At 43.7% G+C, this 26,787-nt stretch overlaps 1 protein-coding gene across 11 annotated transcripts in view; it reads right to left on the reverse strand.

Annotated features, from left to right (window-relative positions):
• The window catches only part of SYNE3 (spectrin repeat containing nuclear envelope family member 3), a 65,182-nt gene extending 39,226 nt beyond the window's left edge, over positions 1-25,956 (reverse strand). For 3 of the 11 annotated variants that reach the window (XM_084520682.1, XM_084520679.1, XM_084520687.1), the window contains exons 1-5: positions 20,082-20,216; positions 16,021-16,104; positions 3,900-4,057; positions 1,037-1,209; positions 271-580 (exon numbers count right to left, since the gene is read on the reverse strand). In XM_084520682.1, the coding sequence (XP_084376808.1) occupies positions 271-580; positions 1,037-1,209; positions 3,900-4,057; positions 16,021-16,104; positions 20,082-20,163 (807 nt within the window). In that variant the 5' untranslated portion in view covers positions 20,164-20,216. Of the gene's footprint in view, positions 1-270; positions 581-1,036; positions 1,210-3,899; positions 4,058-14,522; positions 14,745-16,020; positions 16,105-20,081; positions 20,217-24,040; positions 24,310-24,413; positions 24,558-24,862 lie in introns of those variants that run through there. The other 8 variants (XM_084520685.1, XM_084520684.1, XM_084520683.1 and 5 more) reach the window with 8 other exon arrangements.
• Between the last annotated feature and the right edge of the window lie 831 nt (positions 25,957-26,787).

Raw genomic sequence — 26,787 nt, forward strand, 5'->3', positions numbered from 1 at the left:
GAGCACAGCTCTGGATCTGAAATTAATTTAACAACCACCAATTAGTGTGCAAGCTTGTGATATTCCCTGGCCCTGTGAATGGATGCTTTGTACCTGGCTATACAAAAATCATAAATGTTACAGCTAGCCCACTGACTGAAAGAAAAGGGATCCTCAGCTCTGCTTCTTTTTGCAGTCCTACCAGGTAAGCCCATCAGCCAAGAAACACAGATAGTAAACGATACTGCATATTGATGAAATCTGAACACCTCCCGTTGTTAATCGGTGTACCTGGGCTTCTTCCTTGATTCCTTCATATTCCACCCTCATTTTCTTCTGAACATCCTCATCAACGCTGGGGTCACCTATCCTGTTGAACAAGGAAGCAGCTTCTTCTAGCAGTCTTTCCAGCAAAACTGACTGATTTAAGACATCATTCAGCAGAACCTGAGCATGGCTCAGCTGCCACTGCTTCTCCTTTAAGCCAAGCTGCAACTCAATGTCAGGCTCCAAGGTCACCCTCATGTTGTGAATCCATGCATAAAACTCATCCTGGGCTTTCAGGTACTCACTCCAGTGCAGCCAGACCCATTCAATGCGGCTGTTGGGAAGAGCAAGAGAGATGAGTTAAATGAAATCATAGTGGGACCAGTGGAAACTGGCAAGCTCAAAAGGCATTCAAAGAAAAAAATGCTGAGAGCCTTGTCCTTTAAGATGCTCTGATTTCAGAAGGTCACAATTTACTTCCCAGGTCCTTCCTAATCTGTGGAAGAAATATCCTGTAAAAGGAAGGTATCTATGCCAACAAAATTCATTGCTGAAGTCCATGAGATGGGCTGGCTATGAAGGGAGAGTGAGCTGAGTTTCCACCAACTCTATCGCCACTACTGCCCTCCAAACCCCCAAATGCTAATGGATTAGCAGCAACTGTAGTTAGCAGCGACTGCTACCTGCAATCCAGGCAGAAGACAGAGACACAGTCACTTTACAAAAGCACTGGATGAAATAACTTGCTTCAACCCAAAAAGCAGCCTTGTGCAGAGTACACTCGTCTTACCTGTGACAATGAGTGATGTATATGGCTGTCTCTTCCCACAAGGCTTTAATGTGTCTCAATTTAGATAATACTTCACGCTTCTTATCCTCACTGATGCTACGAAGAGCAGCATCTGCCTTCACAAGAATCAAGTCAATTTTCAAGCTGCCTTCTGGTTCCAGAGCACATATTTTCTGTGGGAAAAACAAATGAGACTGAAAGTTTGAAAAGAAAGAAAGCATAACTGATGAAATTTAACTTTTGCTTTTTCTAGCAATCATATAGTCCCTGCTGCAAAGCTTTTCCTGAGTGGAAATTAAGAAATTTTCTTCAGATTTGTTTTTTCTTAAACATCCTAAAGGACTTAATTGAATTGAAAACCATGTAGGAATTGAAAAACATTTTGTTAGCTAAAAAGAAGCAATCTCCACATCTCCATTCTAAGCTGTACTGTAAGAAATCATGAAGTGTATTTGAAAGGCCTCCTAATGCAAATAAAGGTTGGCTCCGAAAATAAACCAAGAGAAGCTAACTAATAGAATTTCCCGTCTGCTACCAAATTTTGCTTTGACCCTAAATTGCTAAGTTATGAATTGCTGAAAAAGTGTATCTTGAACAAATCAGAAAGCCAAGAACTGAAAGTTAAGCCATCTAATCTGAGGCAAACTCTCTTTCTTTACCTGAACACAGAAAATCAGCACAAATTTGTACAGTATTGCAGAATAACTATGTCTAAACTTGGATGCCAGCTTTTAGTGTTATTTTAGCCAATCCTCTGATACCATTGGATTGGTTTTTCCTGCTGTTCTTCCACAGACTCCTAACACACAGCAGGCTTTCAAGCTTGAGGGAAAAGGTTTCTGTTTTGAAAACATGGAGAGGTTCAAACTTAGCAACTACTTTTGGAAAGATAAGGCCCACGGGATTTGTTCAAAGGAAAAAAAAAATAAACCAAGTCAGTTATTGCAAAGGTGAGACCAAATCACAGGCCTTTGAACTTCCAGCCTCACATTCTGGGAAAAGACTGGTCTTCTGGCATGAACAAAGCACATCTGCATGTTACTTACAAGCAGGTGTTTTGACCAACTATGTGATTAAAATAATCCAAGAAAGAAGGTAGAAGGATAGGGTAGGAAAAGAAAATAAAAGCCACATCTCTCACCCAACAGGAAAAATTTAGAGGAAAGCTGTGTTAAAAGCCTGACATTTTTCCAGCGCTTGAAGTGAAAGCAAACAACAGCCAGAGAGAAAGCAGTGGCTGTACAGGCATTTTTCAAATACGTTTAAATGATTGCTATCGTTGGCTGACATTTTCATTAATAAATTAACAGAAGGTAAACCACAGGAAGGAAGCATGAAAAAAAAAAAAAGCAAGCCAGATGCAAAAAAGGAACTGAAAAACAGGATTTAAAATCAGCCAATACGTGAAGCAGTGAGCACATAGTGAGGAGACAGGCAAGCCAAGCCCATCAGTAAGGCGGGATGAGAGAGCAGGAGGTGGATAATGTACACACAAAGAGAAAATAGACACTTGTTTGTCTTTAGAATGATGCAGTTCTGAAGTCTGAATTAACAAACTCTTCTAACCTGATTTTGGTCATGTTGCAAAACTGCTCCAAATCCCACAGAAGTCAACAGGCTTCAGTTCAGCCATATTAAATCACCAAAAACCTCTAAACCTTATGTCTCTGCCATGATTACACCCCCTTTGCCAAACTACCACTCTCCTTACTCAAGTTCTTGTGCTTCCTGCATATTTCTAGAGACTGCATATATCAGTTTCCCAGACAAAAGGAAAGAATGGAAATTATTTAAGGGCAGAAATAAATCCATAGCCCATGAGGAAATACTTCAGATTCTCATGACTGACATGTAAATCTAGCCATCATCCATCACTCCATGCAGAGTCTCTAAATTAGTCCAGAGGCAAGATCCAGCCTTCAGTGAGCCACAGTTAGGAAAAAAGACATTGCTATGCTATGGTATAAGGTACCTCGCTCTCCACGTATGCCTGCTAGGTTTCCTTAGAGCTGTTAAACTTCAGAAGATGCTGTCCAAACATTAGTAGATACAAAACCAAATACTGTTGGGTAAATAACGATGGAAAGGATATGGCTGATTGATTTAAAGAATAGACTAGTTAGAATTGAAGGTAAGTACAAAAATAGTTTCAGTGTTAATCATAGAAATACCACCACTCCCTCTAATCATGAATGCTATTGATGGGACAAACAGGAGTGTTTCATTTTTTGAGATTATAAGAGCAAGATAACATCTAATGAAACTGAACTTAATGAATGTGAAATCACAGTAAGAGAACAGGCACAATCTGCAATGGGATCTCTGTGACAGAGTTATATAAGAGATTAAGTCAGAACAGAAAAAATGAAAACATTTGCCTTTTCATTAGACGGATTATGAAGAGGAGCTGTAAAGCCTCTTATTACCAGGTCTTATGGAAAAGGACAAGTAGATTACTCTAGAACAGCCATTGCTAGGACACTTGCAATCTTTCTTTACCAGTCCTGGAGGACATGGAACACTAATATAATCAAATTCTCTTGTATGATACCCAACTTTTGCAAGCGGCCACTCAGGTCTGAGCATGCTCACAGAAGTGTGCAGACATTTTAACCTGCCAAACCTGCCGCTCATCTTCCAAAATAATCTGAAAAGCTCAGAAGCCTGTGATAACAGATTGCTCTCCTCTTTTTCTACAATGTCTGTAAACATTCTGCAGATGGAAAATTAGAAGCCCATCCACACAGGAACAATATTACAGCAGCTGTGGGTAGCTGAGAGTTTCTTAACAGAAAACTCCAGAGCTAGCAGCAATAACTGCAATTGATAGCACCTCTGACCCATTATATCACTCTTCCCTTACCTCTGTCTCTCTTAGTCTGGCTTCTAGGGCAGATCGAGGTCCCTTGGTGTTGTCATTGATCCTCAGTCTCTCTTGGATGGCCTTCATCCAAGCTTCTGCATTCTCCACGCTACTGTCAAATTCATCCTGTAGCTGCTGAGTCATTGCATTCGAAGAAACTGAAAGGATAAGAAGTAGGAAAGTTATAAGTTTTTAGGTTAAAATCCAAACAGCATTGCATTCAAGGGAACCTAAGGAAACAAAAGAAAAAAGCTAATGATCACGTGGCTTTCCTTTTTAATAATAATACAAAAAATTCACCCATATAGCAGTATCGTGATTCAGGAGAGCACAAAGATGACATTTGCACTGCAACTTCCCCAAATGAAAATCTACCAGGAAACAAAAAGAAGGCAGGGAGTTGTGGGAGGCTCCATTACAGTAAACAGATTTAATTCAAAGCTTTCAAATGAGATGAATCTGGTATTTGTGGTATATTCCAGACTGGCTACAGAAATCACAACCACTGTGTCTCTTCGCAGAGCCTAGTCAGTACAAAACTCTCCTGATACCCTTCCTAGTTCATGTATGGTGCAGCCGACAGACACCAGACTAGCACAGCACTTGGCACATGCTTAACTTGTATGCATATAAATCTTCTAAAGCTGGTGAAATCAGCATCAGACACATAGATGAAATCAGCATCAGTTAACTTGTTCTGCTGAGACCACAGAGAGGTTATCTGAATGCATGCTCAGTGTCTGGGAAAGATCCATACAGGGGGAATGAGTGAGCACCTGCAAAGCCAAACCACTAACAAGCCATCACCTGGGAATCTCAGCACTCATGAACTTTTTGCCACCTCTCCTATTCTGTAACAGGCTCTCGTGTGCCGCACCGAGCTTCTCATTTTCCCCTCCCTCCCTTGTTCCTGTTCCCAAACAGCAACGAGATGCAGAGGTTGCTGGCTCTGTTGATGCATTCTCGTGTCTTATCTGTTCAGCCTGCAAGCTCTCTGCTGCCCAGATGGCTTACCTTGTGCCTGTGCAACAAGGGAGAGCCATCCTCGGCTAGCCCTTAGGCACTGCCATACTAAAACTTGACTAATAAGCACGAATCATAATGAAGCCCCCGAAAGTCAGCTCTACTGAAGTGAACAGAAAGATAACAATAGACAATAAATGGTTTTGGATTGCATCCTACAGCTACTGCCAGCCAAGCGTTCAATGTTTCTTGTAAATTAAAATGTTCTTCCTCTTTGTTTTTCAACACTGAAATATTTTCTCAGCACAAATCATGAGGGTTAATTATTGAATCAAGCTTGCTGCACGGGATTCAGTGCCAGAGCAGCCCCTTCCATTTCCATGAGATGATTCATGTGGAAGAAACTGCTCAGTGTGAGCTGCAGAGTATGGCTCTGGATGAAGCTGGACAAAGGGAGTTCTGTAACCATTTTAACTCTTAGCAGTTTCATCTTTACACAGGGGAGAGCCGTCCAATTCTTGTCCACTTGCAGAAAGCTTCTCACCATCCTGCTGATGTTCTTGCCTGTGATGTAAAAGGACTCACACCATATTAGATTTCTTCCCCTGTAGCTCCCAATGTATTTTGTTCCATGCTAGAGTCGGGGAAATGAGCCATTTGTGAATACAACGCTGAGGTCTGGCAACAGAAACAATCCAAATTGTTGCTCCACAGCCTTCAGTAGGCTTTATGCTCAACAGGTCACAGTAGAGAGAGAGAGAACTGTGCCTATGGATCAGGGCAGGTGCCCTACCTGCTACCCTACTCTTGGGTTTGCTGGAACAGAGGATGGTGCAGACAAGGGGAGCTGCACTGACATGAAGGAGGGAATTCTTCTTGGAAGGGGAGATGGCAGACAAGGCAAAATCCAAAGCTCTAACTCTCACAGGTAGAAGGCAATTTAAAACAAACAAACAAACAAAAAAAACAAACAACAAACAAACAAACAAACAAAAAAAGTGACCTCACGTTGAAAAGATTAAAGAATAGAACAGGATGTACTGGATTTAGTGAGGGTGGTGTGGTATGGGGCAGCTACTCCCTCTCTCAAATAAACCATATGATAGGATATATAATTAAAGCTAAAATCATCATCTTACGTCACAAGAGTCCTAAAGGATGAAGCAGGTTCATGGAGTAATGTTATTTTCAGAGGCTTGCTAGATTGCTGTGCCTTTCTCCAATGCCTGGTCCAGAGCTGCTGTTTCCCAGCTGTCTAACTCACAGACAAGAGCACACGTCTCTGCAGCTGACTGGTCAACTCACTTGCACATTAACATTTTCCATTATATCCAGTAGCCACACAGGGAACCGTCCCCTAACACTTTGTTAAATACATACGTTTCTGGGCAAATGGTGTCTGAATGCTGGAGTACAAGCGGTGCTGATTCCAGGTAGAATAGGTTGTGAAATGAAAACTCCCGGTGTGTTTGCTGGAGAGGCTCTGATGAGGACTGACATTCATTCCCTAGGAGAGGATCTATTCCTGGTAACATCCATATCATATTTAAAATTGGCTTCAGGACTCCAGTCAGGGACTAGCCCATAGAGACCATTTTGTTATTCTAGTCCCACTCCTTACACAAAGCACAGAGCAACCAAATAGGCTTAAGAAGTGCTGGAAAACCTACTGTCATCTTACATGAAGAAAACCCTACTCACACTCTCCCCTCGGGCTACTGTCCTCTGAAAGCAAGGATTTTCTGGCCAAAACCCAAAGACACAGACCCCCATCCCACACGCAGGCATTCCTTGTATGTAGCCAACAGGAAGCCATGGAAAATGTTATTTCCATATTAAGATCACCAGTGTGCAAAGGAAGAGAAGCACTCCAGCTACTCCAGTTACTCCAGCTGCCTGCATAACATCATTTACTGATTTTTACCAACTAATTCATATAATACAGCACTGTAAAGACAATTAAATTTAGCATGAACTTTCACCCAGTCTGCAGGCGGATTTCATGGTGGTTATGAGCTGCAATAAGGGACAGGTTTGGGGAATGCCTGTGGAGATTGTGCCCTCCTGCTTCCTCCGCACTGGGCAGTCTGAGCCCAGCTGAATCAATCGGCTGCAGTGTCCTGGGGACTTCTCTCTTGGAAGCCTTCACAGGCATTAAAGGCATGGATGAGTTTCTACAGAGAAAGTATATTTTCTGACTTGGAAGGAAGAACAGCTACCTGAAATCTGGCAATGCCTGTATTTTTTTAAATTTTAATTATTTATTTTTGCAAGTAGTCCTAAAGTTGGATGATTACTGGATATAATGTATCAAAAATATAGAAATCCATTTCTTCTGCATCATTATGACTAACTGATCGAGCAGTTCTGCAGATGAAATACAGGTCAGTGCAAATACTACAAAGCAGACATAGCAGCTCCTGAAGCAGTGGTGCAAAGCCAGCACTCGCAGACCAGCCTGCAGCAGCAGCAGGCCAGTGGGGCTCCCTGCACCACAGCACAACAGCTCCTGGCCCAGGGCACAGGCACCTGGACCCGCTGTGCCAAGGAAAGCCTCCGCTTCAGCACAGGTGCAATCCCCTGAGCAATTTGTACAGGATTATTTTTATCACAGTCTTTTACAAACGCATGTAGTGGCTCAAAACAGCATTTCATTTTAATGCCACTTGAATCACTGTATTAATTCATACTGTGGAAGGCATATTTATACTGCAACAAGCATTTAGTGTCTCTATACATATGCTACTAAATGAGGGTAATAACTAAGCATAAGAAATTCTGGTATAGATAATGAGACACTGAGCAAAACCCAGTTTTATTTCTCCAAATGCAATAATGCAGTCACTTAGTAGAAGTAGGGAAGAAGCATGTTTCCAGGTGCTGAGCATAACTGCCTGACAACAGCTCCTGCAGACGTTACATAAAGCATGTTTGTGCTTCAGGAACAGGAAAATGTAAGACACAGATCAGCTCCAGAGTCCTTAAGCCCAACCTCTCCCACAACAACAGGCTTCCTATTTTCTCTAATCTCCCTCCATGGCCCCAAAGCACAGCTTGGCAGTGCCCAGACAGGCACACGTGTTTTGGTGCTGCAGAAGGCACAATGCCTCAGCCCAAATATCCCAAAGCAAAGGCAAGTCGCCAATCTGCTCAGCTCCTGAGCTGTGGCCTGCCTGTGTTAGGCTCAGCTGATGATGAGAGATATGGAGGCAGCCTTGCAACAAACACAATCCTCGAGCTGTCTTGGGGAGGACAAATTAATTAGCCAACTCCTCGGCATTTGTAGGTCCTTGAGCCTCAGGTACTTGGAGATGCCTGGGTCTCCACAACAGACCTGAACCACTGAAAGGAACAAAGTATCCTCTGCATGATCCACTTGTGGGGCCAAATTCCTCTGAACATTTCCTCCTTAAGTGCTTTTACTTCAGCAGTCTTTCTAGTGCATCTAATCACTCTCACTAGGGTACCATGAGATTGTAATTCACCACCAAGAGCTGTTATTTTGCAAGAGCACTGCCTTTTTGGTGGTATTATCCTACTATTTTGCAATGTTTCATAGCGTACTTTTTTCTCTCTGCCAAGTCATGAAGCTTTTTTTTTTTTTTTTTTTAAGACTAGTTTCCAGAACCCAGTTCTTACAAAAATAAAAGAAACAAACAAGAATGCTGCAGGAAATTCAAATCACTCACCATTAGGGAGACCGTTTCCCAATTTTTGAAATACTTCAAACTTATCATAACCCTTTCCATTTGGTTTCGGGATTGCACGTGAAAAAGATTTGGAAAAACCCCACGTGGAGTATGTTAAATTTTATACAAACGCATGAGTAGGGAAGCAATTGCTGTTCTGGGAATTGTTTGGATCCTGGGATAATTTAATAACTCTTCAGGTTCTCTGGATATTGTAAAAGGAGCTCTGAGAAGGCGCAGAGCTGGGAGCTCTGGCTGGCCTTCCCAGAGCTGAATTACTGGTGGTCTGCTCCGGGAGGTGCTGTTTGGAAGCAGGACACCGGTAGCAGATGCCTTGCCAGGAGAGGCACACCCACGCGCAGCAGAATTAACCTGCCTGAGTAGTTGCAGATGCCCTCCAGGTTGTAAATAAAAGGTGTTGTTATTTCCAGCATAATCTTTTAGAGGCTCTAAACATTAATCCTATCACCTTGGCCATCTTCCAACACAGCCTTTTCCAGTGTTATTTGCCGCGAATGTTTATGACAGCCAGCAATTGTTTGCCCTAATTAAAGAGCTAGAGAATAAATAAGGATTATTATTTTTTTGAATAAACAAAAACATACGCAAGTTACAAGTATCCCCTTCAACCAAGGAATGCAAACATCATGAATGCATGCAGTGTTCAAACATATCACAATCATTTCTTTTCCATAGGAATCCTAAGGCTAATGCATGGAATTCAGCTTCAACATAATCACACCAGAAAATTTTCTATTTGATTAAAAATTTTAAAAAAAAAAAAAAAGGAGAGGAAAAAAAAACCTGTTTGTCAGACATGTTGTGAACCACGCTAACTCTGAAAAAGCCTATTTCTTTTCAACCATTTGTTTAGAAGATCAATTTCAGACTTTGGTGAGAGCCAGTGCAAATGGGATGTATTTTTGCTTTACACAGCTCTTCTGGAAAGTATAGATTCCCAGATCTAAGAAGTTATTTCCTAAAAAAAAAATGGATAAAAATTTTAAACTAGTTCTATTTTTGAATGGAATCATCATGTACAAGTCAGGCAGACCTAGGTGCTGGGGCTATCCTTCCACATCTGGTGCTTTCCTTGTCCACTAAGGGCATCTGCAAGAATGACCTGCAATAGATCTGACCAGGGCTCTTTTAATTTTATTATTTCAATCTTCAAGTCATATGGGATGAAATAGATGTCATAAGTGATGACTCAACTGCGACTCTTTGTCCTCTCCCTACACTCCATACCCATGCATTTCTGTATTCCCAGGTCAGTCTAGGAGACAGGCTGGTCTTCCATGACTCAGCTTCATTAGAAAGATACAGCATTTAGTCCTGGTCTAGAGTTTATTCTTATCACCACAGAGAGAGAGAGAGTATCTTTATGAGGTATCTGTCCATTTTAGATTTTGATCTAGCCCCACATTACTGAGGTATTTAACCAACCAGTTGTTCAGTCAGTACTTCATGCCCTTTATGTTACACCTCAGGTTCAAAGGTTTCTTGCCTATAGGCAATAAGGAAATCCTTAACCAGACAACAATGAAAATAGTATTTCAGATACTAGGCCAGTGGTATAAACACTGAAGAGAGTGGCTTCAAGCTTTTCTCATACATATCCCTAGAAGTTCATCTACAAAGAAGTAGATCTCTGTTTAGTGACTTCAGACCTAATGGCAACAGGCTTGCTTTTCCTGGTCATGTTTCACAGACTCTTTAGTCTGGGAAATCACAAGTTAAACACCTCTACTCTAAAACTTCATCAGAGATTCTTCGGATAAAGGGTATCTGCTTCTGAAATTGCCAACAGAGTGCATCTGCTGCTCCGTGAGTAATCTCCATCTTGTGAACCCCAACCCAGCTGTTGGAATAGGCTCAGTTTAAGCTTTGCTCAGCTCCTGAAGAGTTTTACCATCAGTCAGCCAAAGAAAAAGCACTACAAGCCAACAGCATTAGTCTCATGGTCTCTGGAGGCTGGAATTTATGTTTTTAATTATTTTCCATTTGTCTTCTACAGTCCACACGATCCCGAAATACCAGGTGCCAGTCACAGCACTGATATACTGACTAATAAACCTCTGCGATGTCTGGATCTTGGCTAGAGGTTGGTGAACAATTCAGAGTGAAAAATATACCTGATAAATTGTTCCTCTTTCACTGGTCATATATCGTGTACAGACAATGTAGTTTTCTCAAAGCTATGGCTATTCTTTACCATTTGCCAAATAAACTGTAAATTAAATTTGCTCTGTAGGCTATTCCCAAGTAATTCTTCCTTGAGACTCTTCATACCCCAGCTACACTGCTAACTTTTGGTTCCCCATCAGAACCCTACTGAGAAATTGTCATCTTCAGCTGGCTAGCGGTTGCTCATGTCACACAGAAACTCCCAAGGGTCATTTCCACCGTCAGGACCCAAGTGGGTCCTCAAGCCTGGGTTAAGTACAACCAGCATGCTTTCACAGCATCCTGCAGTGGCCAGAAACACCCCACAGTTAGAAGGATAGCACCTCTGTCTGAAAGAGATTACAGACAACATGTTAGAAGGGGATCAGCAATGAAAGCAGGGCATCAGTGTGTACTTCAACTGTAGTTCGTGGTTTGACTCAGCTTTCCCCTGAAGGCAGAGATCCTCAGAGATCCTCTGGCCTTGCTGGGGCAGGCAGCCTCAGCAAGGGTCTGCAACATGCTGGGGCTCCGAAACGGTGCTCACACCACAAGAGAGTCATGGCACTGAACCTCAGGCTGTTTTATGGGACACCCTAAGCTAGGAGCGTCAGCCCTGCAATTCCTTGGGAAGCCAGGGTGAGAGGGGCACTTCCAGGCAAGGATCCATGCCAGAGATGGATGACTTCCTTCTGCAGGAATCCTGTGTCCTGAAGAGGCCTACAGTCATGATGTAGGTGCTCAGGGCTAGGAACTGTCAACCTGTCTCAGAGTCTACACCCTTTTCTGCCTCCTTCCCTCTTTCGCATAACTGTTTCCACATTTGGCTCTAGGGGTTTTGTGCCTAGAATTTCACCCCTCAAACATGTTATACCTTATTCAACCATCTGTCAGATACCTCTGCTTCTGAGTGATCAATTGTGTCTAAACTGAGAGCACTAGGCATAAGACCTTAAAACTAATAAACCCTGTATGTCAAGTATTTAGTAGCAATATTTGTTAGAAATAAAGTTATTTGTAAATAGTAAACAAATATAACTCTATGGGCATAATATCCATAATCCACTTCAGAAGAACAGCTGAAAGGCTAACTCCCCAAAACATAAAATTTCTCTGATCTATTTTTCAAATAGAGTTTGATTATTTTCAGGAGTTGGACTTGATGATCCATATAGGTCCCTTCCAACTCGGGATATTCTATGATGCTATGAAATCATTATCACCATAATGAGATATAAACACAGAAAATGTGAGATTCACTGGAATAATAATAATAAAAAGTAGACAAAAGTAATTAGGACAATCCTACTTTTAAATACTGAAGTTGATGATTAAAATAAATGTGTGATTTCCATAGGATCAAAGTAAATGACAATGGAAAAAACTTCCTATTTTAATTTTACCACACAAGAAGTGCTGTTTATATAAAGAAAGAGAAAAATGGTCACTGCAGGAGCTAAACCATTGAAATGCTGTCAAAGAAACACATCAGGGTAAGTAAAGTTAGACCCAGCCTGCCAGCATTTTGGACATAATTTGAAGTAACATTTGCACTAAGCTGATAATGCCAGGCTTTATACTGCAAAAAGACACTGGTTTGTGTTCAGACAAACCCCAGCTCTGGGGCAAACAAGGCCTGCCTCTGTTCCAAACAATACACTGTCAGAACTGCCAGCAAACTTATCCCCAAGCTTGTTACTCAGAAACAAAGTAGACCACTGCAGATCTGTGGCTCTAAATTAATTCAGAGTGGTTCAGAACATTTTGGGAATTGAATAAAACAGGCTGTTTTCCTGTGACTCATTTTTGCCTGAACTCTTGCAGTTTCCATGTCTTCGTCACCCTCCCACTGCACGCATTCGCCAGGCACTGTGGGTTACAGACCAAGAATGCATCTCTGCTTTCAGCTGCAGAGACCACTCCTAGAAGCTGCTGGAGCTTTTGTTGCTGTGAGGAGACCAGCACCTCGACAGCACATGTGGAAACCAGGGTTTCACAACCAGGAGGAAGCATGCCTCCTAGATGAAGCAGCGCTGCTGTTTTAGCAGTCTTGTTAGCCTATAGGACTGAAGTCCTATATTTATAAACCTAAAGGGGATTTCAACCTCCTCCTACTGAGGTTAATTAAAAACCAAACTAAGTGTAAAGTGGCAGCAGCGCTCAGCAGAAAGCTGTGTTGGTCAGCAGTCTACCTCTGGTGAGAAGGACCTGAGCTTATGTAAAGCTGCGATCACAGGTAATTACCTTGCTGAGCAGTCAGGGTAAAGCCAGTGCTTATTATTCTCACTCTTACATCACCCAAATTTAATCACCTTTTACAAATGTAATATTAAAAGAAAACAAGGCCTTTTTTTTTTTTTTTTTTTTTTTTTTTAATCCCCTTATGAACATCTGAAAAGATTAGGCAGCTCAGCTCTATTTAGACTCCACTGGGAGCTCAGGGCCTACATCCTTGTGGCAACTTTGAAAATCCCACCCTAAATACAATGGGACACATCTGTGGCTGTCAGCCACCAGACATCTAATGCAGATACACGTTCAGAGCAAGTGGTCACATCAGCAGAGGATGTACACGCACACGCTGGCACATTTGACACACACACGCTTCCTGAGTGATGTGTCAGAGCACTGATGATTCTCAAACACTTAAAATCAGGAAAAGATTAAAGATACACATTTTTATAACCCAAGTAATTTATAATTCTTCTACAAGGAGTGATATACATCATGACACAAACTTAACTTGGATCTAAAAGAGTGAATCTTTCCTCAGAAATCTCCAAGGCCATCTTTTAAAGATGCTATATTTTAAATACGTTCCTTGTTATTTAATTCTCTCCTCACACACACACACTGTTTGCCCTTTGAATGCATAGTTCATGGTGCAGCAGAGCATTACTAAAGGTTGTTTCAGGAAACATGGGGAGCAAGTTATCACCTTCCCTGAGGAAAATGCACACATCTGCAATGGGACCACAGCTAAGCTGCAGCCCAGCAGACTCACAACTATCAGAAGGTTTGCACAAAGGGCTCAATGAACATAACACAAGTGACCCTGCAAGATGGGAATTATACCTCCTACTTAAAACATAACATTGAATTTCTTTAATCACTTTTTAATTTATCGCATACACCCAGGCCATGTTTCAACATGCCAAATACTGTGGTCTTTAGTTCCCAAACTTCAGGTAAGGCATCCCAGCAGTCCCAATGCTGGTGAACATTTTGAGGTTGTAAAACCCGATAACACATCCTGCATGTCAGCAACAGTCCTAGCAGATATTCTCTATTAGCTCCACTGGCTTCCCCTTATCTCTAGCCCCTGGCCCTGTGGTAGGTCCCTGCCCTACACGAAGGAATTCCTCATCCTGGTCTTAGAATATCATATTCAGGCACTCACAAAGCCGTTTATCTGGTTGAAGTTCATCACATAGTGCTCTTGTCCTCTCGGCCACCGCCCTAGGGCACTTCCACCCAGCAAAAGATGAAGCCTGGGCTTTCCCTGGAGACAAGTGCACAAATGGGCTGGGCTGCGTGAGTCACGGGCAACCATGCGGGTGTTGCCCAAGTGCTCGATCATTGCCCTCCCCTAGCAGAGTATTTCTATCTCCTTTTCATTACAATCCACATCCATGAAATGTCAAGGCACTTAGTAACTTTGATGCTTCTATCTCTCTGGCAAATTTAATGGAAAGAAGAAGTTCAAGAAGTTACTAGGAATCAAAAGAGAAACACATAGGCAGCATGGGCTCAGCAGTCACACTTCCTCATGAAATAAAAGTAACAAATCCTACAAAAACCTTACCAAAATCCCGTAAGTTCTGCAAAAATGATGCGTAAAAGTCTGCAGAGATTTCCCCAGCATTCCTCTGCAAGTTTGCAGCACCTCAAGCTCAGCCCGTCTGCTGCTGGGCATTCAGTGAGAAGTTCAGCATGGCTGGCAACACCAGCGGGGCTGGTGCAAAGAGAAACCAGCGTCTTCCTCCTCACTCATGTCAGAGACAGCGCAGGATTTCCTCTCTGCCTTCTGCCGCATGGTAGGAGTGAAAGAGGGGATGAAAATGTAGAGATAAAACAGTCCAGAAAAAAAAAAAAATAAATAAAAATAAAAAATAAAATAAAATAAAATAAAATAAAATAAAATAAAATAAAATAAAATAAAATAAAATAAAATAAAATAAAATAAAATAAAATAAAATAAAATAAAATAAAATAAAATAAAATAAAGGGAGAAAACAAAAGAAAACCATCACAGTATGCTGCCACTGTTTCAAAGGTAATATTTACATAGCAATAATCCCCAAAACTATCAGGAGTTCAGGTCATCAACTAATAAGCTGGTTAATTCTGGAGGATTAATGCTTGAAATTATTATGCCTGACAAATGTTTGCTGAACAGGAATGAGTCCAGAATACTTGGCATGAAAACAAAAAAACAAAGCAGCAAGAAGCAAAAGTGCAGACAGGTACGGGTCAGCGCCAAGATTTTTTAGAAATCATTAGCTCAACCTCTGACATAATTATAACTTTATCTTCCACTTCTTTTTTCCTCTCAGCTCCCCAGTCCCTTCACAGACTGACACACTAATCTGGATTCTGCTCTCAGTTACAACCGTGCAATGTAAAGAAGAGGTCAGATGACATTTTCAGGCAATCCTGCTGCAGGCAAAATTTGGCTAAACTGAGTACATTTTGTATGCATTAACCATCATCTCTTGTGCTGGAGCACATGATGAATTCTCCATTCCTGATTCTTCCAAACTGTTGGAAAATATTAAGCAGCATTTTCCCTCAATTGATTATGATTCATCGGGGTATTCCTGCTGTTAGATATCATATGAATTAAAGCCCACTGCTGTTTAACCATCCTAGTAGTGTCAATCTAGTTAATATACGACAATGCCAAAACAGATCTTGCTTACACTCAAGCTAGTGTAAATCCTAAATGAGTGCACGTGGCCAACAAATCTCTAGTTGTACAGTTGCTGTGCATCCAAATTTGTACTACGCTGATCGGCATTCCTGAGAGTACAAGAAACATAAAGATGAAGGGTGGAGAAAATTGGTGAAAATGAAATGCAAGAAAAAAAGTTGGTCCAAATTCTACTTCCAAATTACAAGTTAGCTACAATTATGACCCTCTCCATCCATTTCTGTGGGCAGAATCAGTCACTTCACACATAGCATGGGGAAAAGCTGAAGACAGCAAAAAAGATGGAACGAAAATCTAAGTAGAAGAATAACAGTGAGATAGAAACTGTCCATCAGGCTCAGCCTGTGGAGTTGCTAATACAGAGGATTACCTGAGGACCAGGGGTCCAAGCTAAGCCACATCCATCTGCAATGGTGACCACAATGTAGCCAGAACCACAGGCAGGTCCACATATCTGAAAGTCAAATCAGTTTCATTTTAGGATATGTTGCTGTTTGAAAGGCAGAATGTAAAATGCCTACAAATGAACCTCTTTGCAAGCTTCTTCCCTATTTTCTCTCTCCTGCAATAAATTCCATAGTCAGTGTGCATTTGCCATAGTCATGTTAAACAAACAAGCAAAGCAACTACAAAAACACTACTAGTTCTGAGGAAACAAAGCATATATATGGCTAGCATTAGCTGTACACAGTAGCTTCTAAAACATAGTAAGAAGCCTTCTCTTCAGATGGCTAACCTAGAAAGCAAAAGAGCCCAGCAGCTACCCTGGTGACTACAAATAGCCACAACCCGGAGGCAGCAATGAATGGATTAAACTAACAGTCAGAAATGCAGCACTCCCTATAAAACTTTCAGTAAGTTAGATCAAAACATAACATGTTTTGAAAGGAATCTGCAGCTTCAGAAAAACACACCAAATGTTCCTACAGCAGCTAACTTACCATTCCCTTCCTTCCCATCTGAAGGATGCTATTTTCAGTTTAGCAAGGGGTGGAAGAGTCTTTCCCACCCCTCAGACCAACTATGGGTTTTGTTGTGTTAGGAAAAAGCATTTGAATGGCACCTTCTGTAGCGAGATGTCTCCATCTTAGGTCATGAATTTACTCATATCATATTATAAAAAAGAAAAAAAAAAAGTTGGAAGACTTTAGATTACCTGACAGTCTGTACACACTGCAAGGAGAAGATTTTTGCAAATGTAGCGTAACCCATGGAGTCAAAGGCCTGCACTGTCCCACTGATAAAGTGACAGTCCATACATGATACTCACTGCACACCAAGACTTTGCATCTTGGAACAGTCAGTGATGTACCAAGACCACCAACCATTGGGTTACAAGGATTACAAACTACCAAGTGTCGTTAGAGACCTGACAAACCTATGAAACCCCTGAGTAAGGGAAAGGAGAAGCAGTGTGAAAGATTTTCTTCTAAGAAGACCAACATGACTGTGGCATATGTTCCTACTATTCTACAGGGGCTGAGGTCCTAGCTGTAGGCAGCACACATAGAACAACTGTGGGATCCCCGACTCACAGAGGTTACCACCAAAGCTGAAGAGGCAGAGCTTGGGTACAGACAGAGGAGGAAGGCACTGGAGCAACAAGGCAGCATTAGTTGGTGTGAAGAGTCACAGGCAGAGCAGCAGCAGCTTAAATGCTGTCAAATTTCCATAAACATGAGTTTTAAGGAGGAATCTCAGGGGTGGTCATGACATGATTTTAGGAATGATTACACATGAGAACAAGAATGTGAGAAAAAGCAGGGAAGTGCTCCAGTGAAAATCAAATGGCCATTAATTAGTTAGGCTGGCCAGAAGTGGAAGCTTGTCTCTCAGTAACAAATGGAAAGTAGCACGGGGACATACGGGAATGAAAATTTCTGTCATGTGGGAATGGCCTCTTTTTAACCATATTTTAATTCTGAATTACGGTAACGTTGGGATAAAAGGACTCTTCATGCAGTTGATAGTCCCCAAGGAATCTGTTTTGGAGATGCTGTGAAAGGACTTTTCAGAAAAATAACACCTACACCGAATATTCAGGTTGTCCTAAGGGCTCAGAGGTCCTGGTGGGGTGGCACAGGCAGGTGTCGGGTTGTTGACTTCTTTCTGGTACAATTTCCCACTGTGTAAATAATGAATCACTAAGCAGAAGCTAATCACTAGGCAGTGCCTAATAATTCAGGTGTCCCACCTCCAAGCTGAGCAGCTGAAAGATGAGGTTAAGGGAGGCATTACACTTTGCCCCATTCAACAAGAAAAGAAGTATTTTGACTTTATTTCATGGCATAAAAGCCAAAGAAACAAAATACAACACAACAACCCTCCCCCCCCCCCCCCCCCCAATACACACACCAAACCAAACCCTGAAAAATGCCAGATCTGATCTGAGGAAGATGTGGGTTAGCTGTTGGTATAGTTGCTTAACTGAAAAACTCATCCATTAGCAAATCCCCAAATAATTAAGGTGTAACCTAAAAGAGCTTCACAATTACCACGGTGACAGACAGCACAGGAAAGGGACACTACAGAAAACAATTACATCTGGAGCACTGAAGCTGGTTATTAGCATTCAGATAAATTCCAGAGCACTGACTAACTACAGCTATTCAACACAGGCAAGACTTTAAAAAAAAAAAAAAAAAGGATGTGACTTTTAAAGTATTGGGATTAAGAGGGTTTATGTAACTACTTATAGAAATGTTTATAAACATCTTCAGCTCTTTCATCAGGTATCAAATGCTTGCTCTGCAGCCCCAAACAACACTAACAGCTTGCCGCTATAATTAAGTTTTCTCACAACACCCAACAGCCGGAAAAGCAAGCAGCAGAGGTGTGAAATAAGGTGATGCTGAAAGCAAGAGCATCTCTGGGGCTGCTGGTACCCCCTGTCCCAGGCAGCCCCAGGTAAGTCCCATCAGGGTTAAGGGTTTACAAGCATTACAAGGGATGCCTCTAAGGGAACATCTGAAGAAGAGAGATTTTGCAAACAGACAGGTGTTCCTCCCCATCTTCTGTGGCTCTGGAGAAGGCACCTGGTGTTGCAAGCAAATCAGTGATGTGGGCAGTGAGGTCCAGGCTGATAGGAAGGTTGCAGAAGCCAGCCATGCTGCGGACAGCCAGAGAGGGCACAGCTATGACCACAGTGCATGACCCTGCATGCAGGCAGCCTGCCAGGCAATGCCAGCGACACGCTCCTGCACATTACTTCGTACGGCCATAGTACCACAGAATATCCCGAGCTGGAAGGGGCCCGCAAGGATCAGAGTCCAACTCCTGGCTCCACACAGGACTTCCCAAAAATCACACCATGTGCGTGAGAGCACTGTCCAAATGCTTCTTGAACTCCAGCAGGCTCAGTGCTGTGACCACTGGCCTGGGCAGCCTGTCCCAGTGCCTGACCACCACTTCAGTGTAGAACCTTTCCCTAACACCCAGCCTGGCCCTCCCCTGTCCCAGCTCCATGCCCTTCCCACAGGTCCTGTCGCTGGTCACCAGAGTCTACTTCCCCATCATTCTCTTTTTTCTTTCCTCTTTGTCTCCCTACTCATTAAATTATTGATTCTACAATTATACATGAGCTTCTCCTCAGGCAGGGAGCAATCATTTTGGGGATCTCCCTACCAGGACCATTTTTCTGACAAGGACTTGCAGTACAGTACTAGGAGCTTGGTCCCATTGGCATTGCATTCTCACTGAAGTGAGAAGCAGTCATGCCTGGAGCAAGATTTGAAAAGCCAAACAATCTGGGTAAAGAAGTTATTTCTACACTGTAGAAAATATGCAGTAACTAAAGACCAAGGACACAAGGAGAGGGAGAAAGGTTCTGTAATAATTTGAAGCTTGAACAAATGAACGGAGAGGCTTGAATTTATTTTCCTTTCTATTAGGTCAAAGGTGTTTTCTGTAACCTAGTGTCTCACACCAATAATATGCACCCACTGCTGTAACAACTAAGGCAGTCAGCATAATCTGCGAACACAGGGGAAAATTCAAAGCTCTGGTGAAGCCAATGGCAATATTGCCACAGAGCCAAGATTTCTCCTGTGGACTTAAAAGACAAGCTAGCAAGATTTTTTTTCTTTGGGTGTTCTCTTTATCTGGAGATCTAAATTAACGTGAGCATTTCTCTGGCATTTACTGAGCTGGCACTATTACCTATGTATGTTACAAAGAGCCCGTGCTCAGCCTGCTCAGTTTCACCACTGCGGCTATAGAGCGTTCTTGCTGACTTAAACACAGAAAATCACCTATATTTGTCATACTCTGTCATCTGCCATTCATATAACCGCTACCACATTCCCACAGGGCCTCAAGAGCACTTAAGCAGAGAGACATGCATCAGGAGAAATCAGTCATCTAAGTTACAGGAAACGTACAGCTTGGGGAAGAACCAACGGCTTCAAAGATTGGTTTCTTTCATTTACTCACAGAATTTCCTCACATGATGCTGCCTTTCCATATGACAGACTTGAAAATGCAGTGGGTACATCAATGTCTGTTCACTTTCCATCTTCAGCTTCCCTGAGTTTCTTCAGGCTGTACTGACGGTGGGGTGCAAAGTCTGGATAATGACCAGATATTATGCCTCTTAAGCTATTCCTGTATCAGAGACATGTTTTTCTGCTAGGATTGCCTCATTATAATGGTTGGAAAATAAATGACAAGCATGTAATGCTTTAACCATGTGTCACTGCTATGTAAGGTGGAGGGAACAGTCAAAAGTAACCCTTACACTTTTTTATAGTTTAACTTTTTATTGCTGTTGTGTTCATCCAATGGAGTTAGTAGGTGAGTCACAGAATCTCAGAATGGTTTGGGTTGGAAGGGACCTTAAAGACCACCTGGTGCCAAACCCCCTGCCATGGGCAGAGACACCTCCCACCAGACCAGGTTGCCCAAAGCACCATCCAGCCTGGCCTTGAACACCTCCAGGAATGGGGCACCCACAGCTTCTCTGGGAAACCTGTTCCAGGGCCTCACCACCCTTTGAGTAAATAATTTCTTCATAATGTCTAATCTAAACCTACCCTCTTTTAGTTTAAAGCCATCACCCCTTGTCGTATCACTGCAGTCCCTGATAAAGAGCCCTTCCTCAGCTAGTTCCTCCCCAGAGTCAGTGTTCAATGGTCTTGTAGAGTAAAAGCTTTCATTTTGGCTTTTAAATCCACTACGGGTCATTTACTCTGTCCTACCCAAGACACCTCTGACCTAGACCTAGCTCTCACAACATAGGTGCCACACGTGCTGGATGTGCCCTGTTAGATGTTAGCCTCCCCTTTCACAGATGGGGATGCCAATGCTCTCAGTAGGGTCTGTCTTCCCAAAGTAGTCTCTAACAGGTGGTTCCAGACCCAGTGACACTTTAAGCACCCAACATCATTGGTCCCACTTCAAACCTGACTATATGTGCTCACCCAACACCACAAAGCAATCTGTGGCATTTCTGAGTCAGTCTCATGTATTAAGAGGAGAAGGATGACTGTGTGCTCAGCAAAAGCCAACTCGTACATATGGGAGTCATGAATTACAGCCTTGAGGTCTGCACTTCTCACTCAGCAGAACCACGCAAACACTTTTAGGAGAATTCATGAGAATTCAAGTTGTATACGCCAGCCTGGATCAAAACAATACTTACACATACACTTGTTCTCTAAAATCAAGTATTGTCAAGGAGTTTTGAAGAACATTTCTCACTCCACTAAAGATGACTTCCCAAATAATCTTTTAATCCCAAGAGGCATGACAGTGAAGATTATAAGCTGCTATTACTCAAGCAGTGGGAAGAATGTGTCTAGGAAAGCAAGCCAGCAAATTGGGCTACTGGTCAGACTTGTCACGGCTCCTGATGAATTCCAGCATCCCTGGGCAAGCAACACAGCATTGCTCCAGTTTGCTCTGCTGCCCCTTAGATACAACAATACTCACCTGTCTCAGAGGAACCCAAAGGTGGGTCCGATCACTTTTCTACTAAAGCCAATGTTATTAAAGCAAAGTTATTATTATTAACTAATATAATAGGGGTAGCAGCGTGAGGTCCTACATATAGTGTGAATAGGATTCACTGGTGACAGGCACTATATTTGTATAACAGAGATACTAATGCTAAGTATAACCCAGCACAGGCTACCCCACACGGGCCTCTCATTCATCTTGTGCTCTCAAGTATTGCTGTCATCATTCTAAAAAGACTTCCTGCATACGACAACAGTAAAAATAGTTATTTCATCTTTTTAATACCACTAAAGAAGCACCAATCAAGAATAAAACAAGCAAGCCCCAACTCGGTATCTGATTTCCACACAAATTTTAACCTCATGGTTGTCCTTGTTTCTTGCGATCTCCTTCAGTTTCTCTCACCATATTATTCCATGCATCTGTTCAGTGAAATCCCAAGGCTGAAATGGCAACTTAATCCTCAGCCTTTTAAAGTCAAAGCATGAATCCCCCTGAAATCCCTTGCTATGAAGGACTTCATATCAAGCTCATGTCTTCAAGTATAATATATAAAAGATCCCTGCATCAACAGACATGAAACCTGAGTCCTGCCAAAATAAAGTAGCAAGTCCACATCACGTTTAAAATCACCAAATTTTGTCCCTTGTAATACAATTAAGCAACATTCAGACAGATAGCGACATCAAAGATTGCTTATTAACCTGGCATATGGGGTCAATGAGAACGTCCTTCCCTATCAAACAAATTTGCAATCTTTATCTTGACATTGAGGTGGGGCAACTTTGGGCAGCGCAAGTTAAACACCCCAGAACTCACAGCTCTGTGAGTCACTTCAGTTGCAGGTCAGTGTGTTGCTGAGTCATCAATTCTCATTGACGCCAATCACTTACAAGATGCACGTGCACGCAAATAGTAAGGGATAGATAAAAATCTTGTTTCCAATAGAAATTATGTTGAAAGTTGAAGGCCAGTTATCTTTATGGAAGATGTAGGTGCTAGGCCTAGAGCATCTCCCCAGGTAGGGGCACTGGTTTGCAAAGTCACATATGTGGAAGTGCAGCTGCATCCCAAGACTGAGCACCTACAAGTGTCCACAGAGGTTTTTCAGGATGATTTAGGAGCCACAGAGAACTGGAGGGAAGAAAAATGGCTTACACAAAAGTAAAGGGAAGGTGCTCCTTTCCATGTGGTCAGTGCATGAAGGCCAGACAGAGGACATATGTGCTGTGAACTAACAAACACAGTAGAAGTCTTGACCAGGATGGGAGGGAAAGAAGGAGCAGTGAAATACGAGACTAAAGGAAAGAATTGAAACTAACTTATGAAAGGGCAAACGCCATGGCACTACACCCTGAAAGGCAGCAAGGTCTGCCTTCCTTGGGAGCTTGAGAAGGCTCAAGATCTGATACTTCATGAGGAACATGAAAACAGTGCCGTGTGTAAGGGAAAACTTTTTTTTTTCCCCTTTTTATTTTTTTTCCTTTTTGTTTGTTTGTTTGTTTGTTTGTTTGTTTTTAATAGCGAGACCATCAGCTTAGTAAGGTTCCACTTCCCGATGGACAGTTTGCAGGGAACAATGCTCCCATGACTCACTGCAAGTTTGCATCTGCTTGAAATAAAAGCTGCCAGGGGACTGCAGCGGATTACATTTCTTTGCTTGCTCACACACTAGGCAACCAGAGACCATGCCAAGCCAGCGTATGTTTCAACGGCTCATGGATTTGAGACACTTTTAGAAAAAGAAAGAAAAAAAATGAAAAGCAACCAATCAGCTTTTAAAGCTTTGCTACATTTTTTAAAATTCCTTCCCCAAAACCCAGCCACTGTGTACAAAGGTTTTCAGATGGCACGCAGCGTGCCAAAGGCGAACAACATCCAGAAGTAGCAGCAAGGGGCTGGTAAGACTATAGCAGTGATACCGTTTTTCATTAATGTTATAAGATATCAAAGCTTAGATTCTAGGGAAAAGAGAGGGGAGGCATTCACTGTTTCGATAAACTTGTAAAAGGGAGCACAGCCCTGCAATGCTCATTTGTGCAATTAATCCTTGTGTATACATGAGCGATTCCTGTCTGTGAACATGACATGAGCAAAGCTCTTCCCAGGAATTGAGTATTCCTGGACTAAGACCTGAGTTCATGCAGGTCAAACCAATAAACGTTTGGAAACAAAATCGATGGCGGGAACACGCCCATGAGAAACCGAAGCCTTACTGCACATTGGGGCTCGGGGGTCATGCTACATACTCCATGCTGTCATACAACAGCTCCATACTGTCATACTACATCCTACATGCTGTCATACTACAGCGGTGCGGGGTCTAAAAGCGAGGGTAGCAGCTCTCTCAGCCAACACGGGATCCCTTCTGATCGTCTAGGGAAAGGGAAGGGGGACGAGGGCAGACCTAGGGGGTCGGGGCAGACCTAGGGTACCTTTGACAGATGCGCAGAGCACAGACAGGCGGTCACAAACCGCACCGGCGTCCTGGCCGCGGCCACCGCACGCTGCCGAAATGTGACAGCGCCCAGCCCGGGGAAGGAGAGCCCGACATCTGCGGGGCAAAGTTGCGAGCCGCCGCCGGGCTGGCGCTCCTTTAGGGACGCGGCTTGGGGGCCGCGTTTGAAAGGCGCTCGGTGGAAGCTGTCACCGGAGAGCTGTTACCGGGGAAGCTGTTACCGGGGAGCCTTGTGCCGCCGGGGGGCCGTGCCTCCGGACCGTCACGGCCGCCCGGGGAGCCCCACGGAGCCCCGTCCCCCCGCTCCCCCCCGGTCTCCGGGCAGCGCCGCAGGCCCGCTCCCCGCTCACCGCCGCGGCGCTCTCCGCCGCCGCCGCGCGTCCCCCGCAGGCAGCCCCCGAGCAGGGCCGGCGGGGCTGCTCCTCTCCGCTCGTCCTGCGCCCGCTTCGCCCTCGGCCGGGCCGCCCGGCCCCGGCTGCCAGCGCGGAGAGAGCCCGCCCCCGGTACCGCCGCCACCAACACCGCCGCCTCGGCTCGGCCCGGCCCCCCCCCGCCGCCGCGTTATGTAAGGCGGGCTGCGGGGAGCCCTGGCGGCGGCTTGGGCTCGGGGCTCGGCCCCGGGGGCAGCTCGGCGGCGCTGACAGGGCCCCCCCCGGCGGTGCGGGGGCCGGGGGAGCGGCGGCAGCCCGCCTCGGGGACCCTGAGGGGCCGCGACCCCGCGCCCACCCGGCGAAGTTTGACAAGTCGAGTAGTGCAAAAATCAAAGGAGATCGGACCCCTTCCCTCCCCTTCTCCTCACCTTTCGTTTTTGAGCTGACAGGCTTCGTGCTGCTTGGCTGGTAAAAGGAAATGAGCGAGAAAATAAAAAGGTGAATTTCTCACAAAATCGTATTTTGGAGCTATGAGAATCACCAGGCACTCCAAGGCTCATCACACAAACGTGAATGTGCATTTAGGTGCAGGGCAACCCACTCCAGCTCCCTGAGAAGACCCCCGGAGAAGACCCTTTCTACCGAAGGCAGCAGCATGGCCAGCACTTTGCCAGCTGCTCCTAACTGAAATAACCCCAGGTCACCGCAGGCAGTGCAAACAGGGATTCACCTGGGTGCAAGGACAGCTACAGCTGGAATCTGAAAACAAAACAAAGCCCAGGGAGCAAAAACGTGTGGGATTCAGGCGATTCTGTCTTCTGTAACCAATCCAAGGAAAAAATCTACTGTATATGCCCAAGTTAGTGTGGAAAAATCAGTTAGAACAGAAAGCAAGCAGTGGTGGTAGGCTGCCAGCCACGGAGCAGGCTCTGAAGCCAACCGCAGGCAGGGGAGTGAACGTTTTGTACTCAATCTACAGCAGCAAAGCAATCATCACATCAAGCATGCACTGAGCCACGGGGAGGGAGGAAGAAAGACTGAACAGCTTCTTCATATTTGAACAATAATATAATGTAAACAAACTGAGCATGTGAGGCTTTTCTCTACTTCACAAGGCACAAAAATGCACTCCTTGAGAGAGGCTATCTTACTGCCCTCTGCTGCCGACACCTCGCACAGTTATCTGCAGAACGAGCAGAAAAACAGGCCAGCAGCGATAAACGTCTCTGAGCCACACATAGCGTCACTGCGGCCAGGAGCCTCTAGACACACGGTTCAGAAGTGAGAAGCGGGTGAGCTCCAGAGTCAGCGGGAAGCAAGGGCTGAGAGCCCTGCCGTGCTGCCAGCCCTCCTGATGCCGCACAGGTTCAAGCAGGCCGGCTCACACCAGTAATGATCCCTGCCAGGGCAGCCTTCTGGGGCTTGCTTCTACCCACAGCCAGGTGTCTGGGAAGATCAGCCAGCCACGTGTCAACACAACCTTACTTGGAATAACTCTGTATTTAAGTTGCTCCCAAGCCATCAGGAACCCCTGTCCCTCAGTGGAAAGTTTAATGGAAATTTTGTCAGAATTTTATGGTGAGACTTTTTTTTTTTTTTTTTTTTTTTTTTTTTTTTAATCTGGTTCTGACCTTGAAGCACTGAATCACTGAATGCCTGGGGTGGGTCCGGTAGTGGCATACTTTGGGGTTATTATGATCTTCAAATTGTCACTGAGGGGGAACTGAATGCTGTAATCGCCCTATGTTTGCAGACAAGCTTGTCACCCAATGTGGAAAATCTCATTTATTTTGACTTACTGTTTACTTGAAGTTTGTATCACCGGTGTGTAAAATTGCATCTGTGCAACCACTTGCCTCACAGTACATTCAAAGCTGATTATCTCTTAATAAACTTTAGAACAGTGAGAGGGATTGCACACAGTCCAGGGGGCTGAACTCCACAAGTAGATGATACAGAATAGAAAATCTTATCTATGATTTTGCCTTGGGAAAACTGGCTGTCGCTAAAGTACATGAGCAATCCTTACTGGCAGCAATACATTTGTAACAAAAAAACACCCCCTAAGAAATGACTTGGTGCACCTAGATCTTTTGAGTCCAAACTAAAAACAGTCCCTTGTGCTCAGAAAGCCTGCCGATAGTGGACAATGCATCATTATACTTAAAAACACTGCGTGCATTAAACTCCCCTTTTGCATTTCCCCATGCGGAGGCTTTCATGGCTCTGATTTTACTACCTTGAACAGCTTTGTACGTGCTGAGTTAGAAAGACCAATACACACAGGCAAACAGCAGGCATTAGGTAAATGAGTATTCAGTGCATTACCCAAACAACATAAAGCTGCCCACAC

This window comes from Aythya ferina, assembly GCF_964211825.1.
Source record: "Aythya ferina genome assembly, chromosome: 5".
Classification (NCBI taxonomy): Eukaryota; Metazoa; Chordata; class Aves; order Anseriformes; family Anatidae; genus Aythya; species Aythya ferina.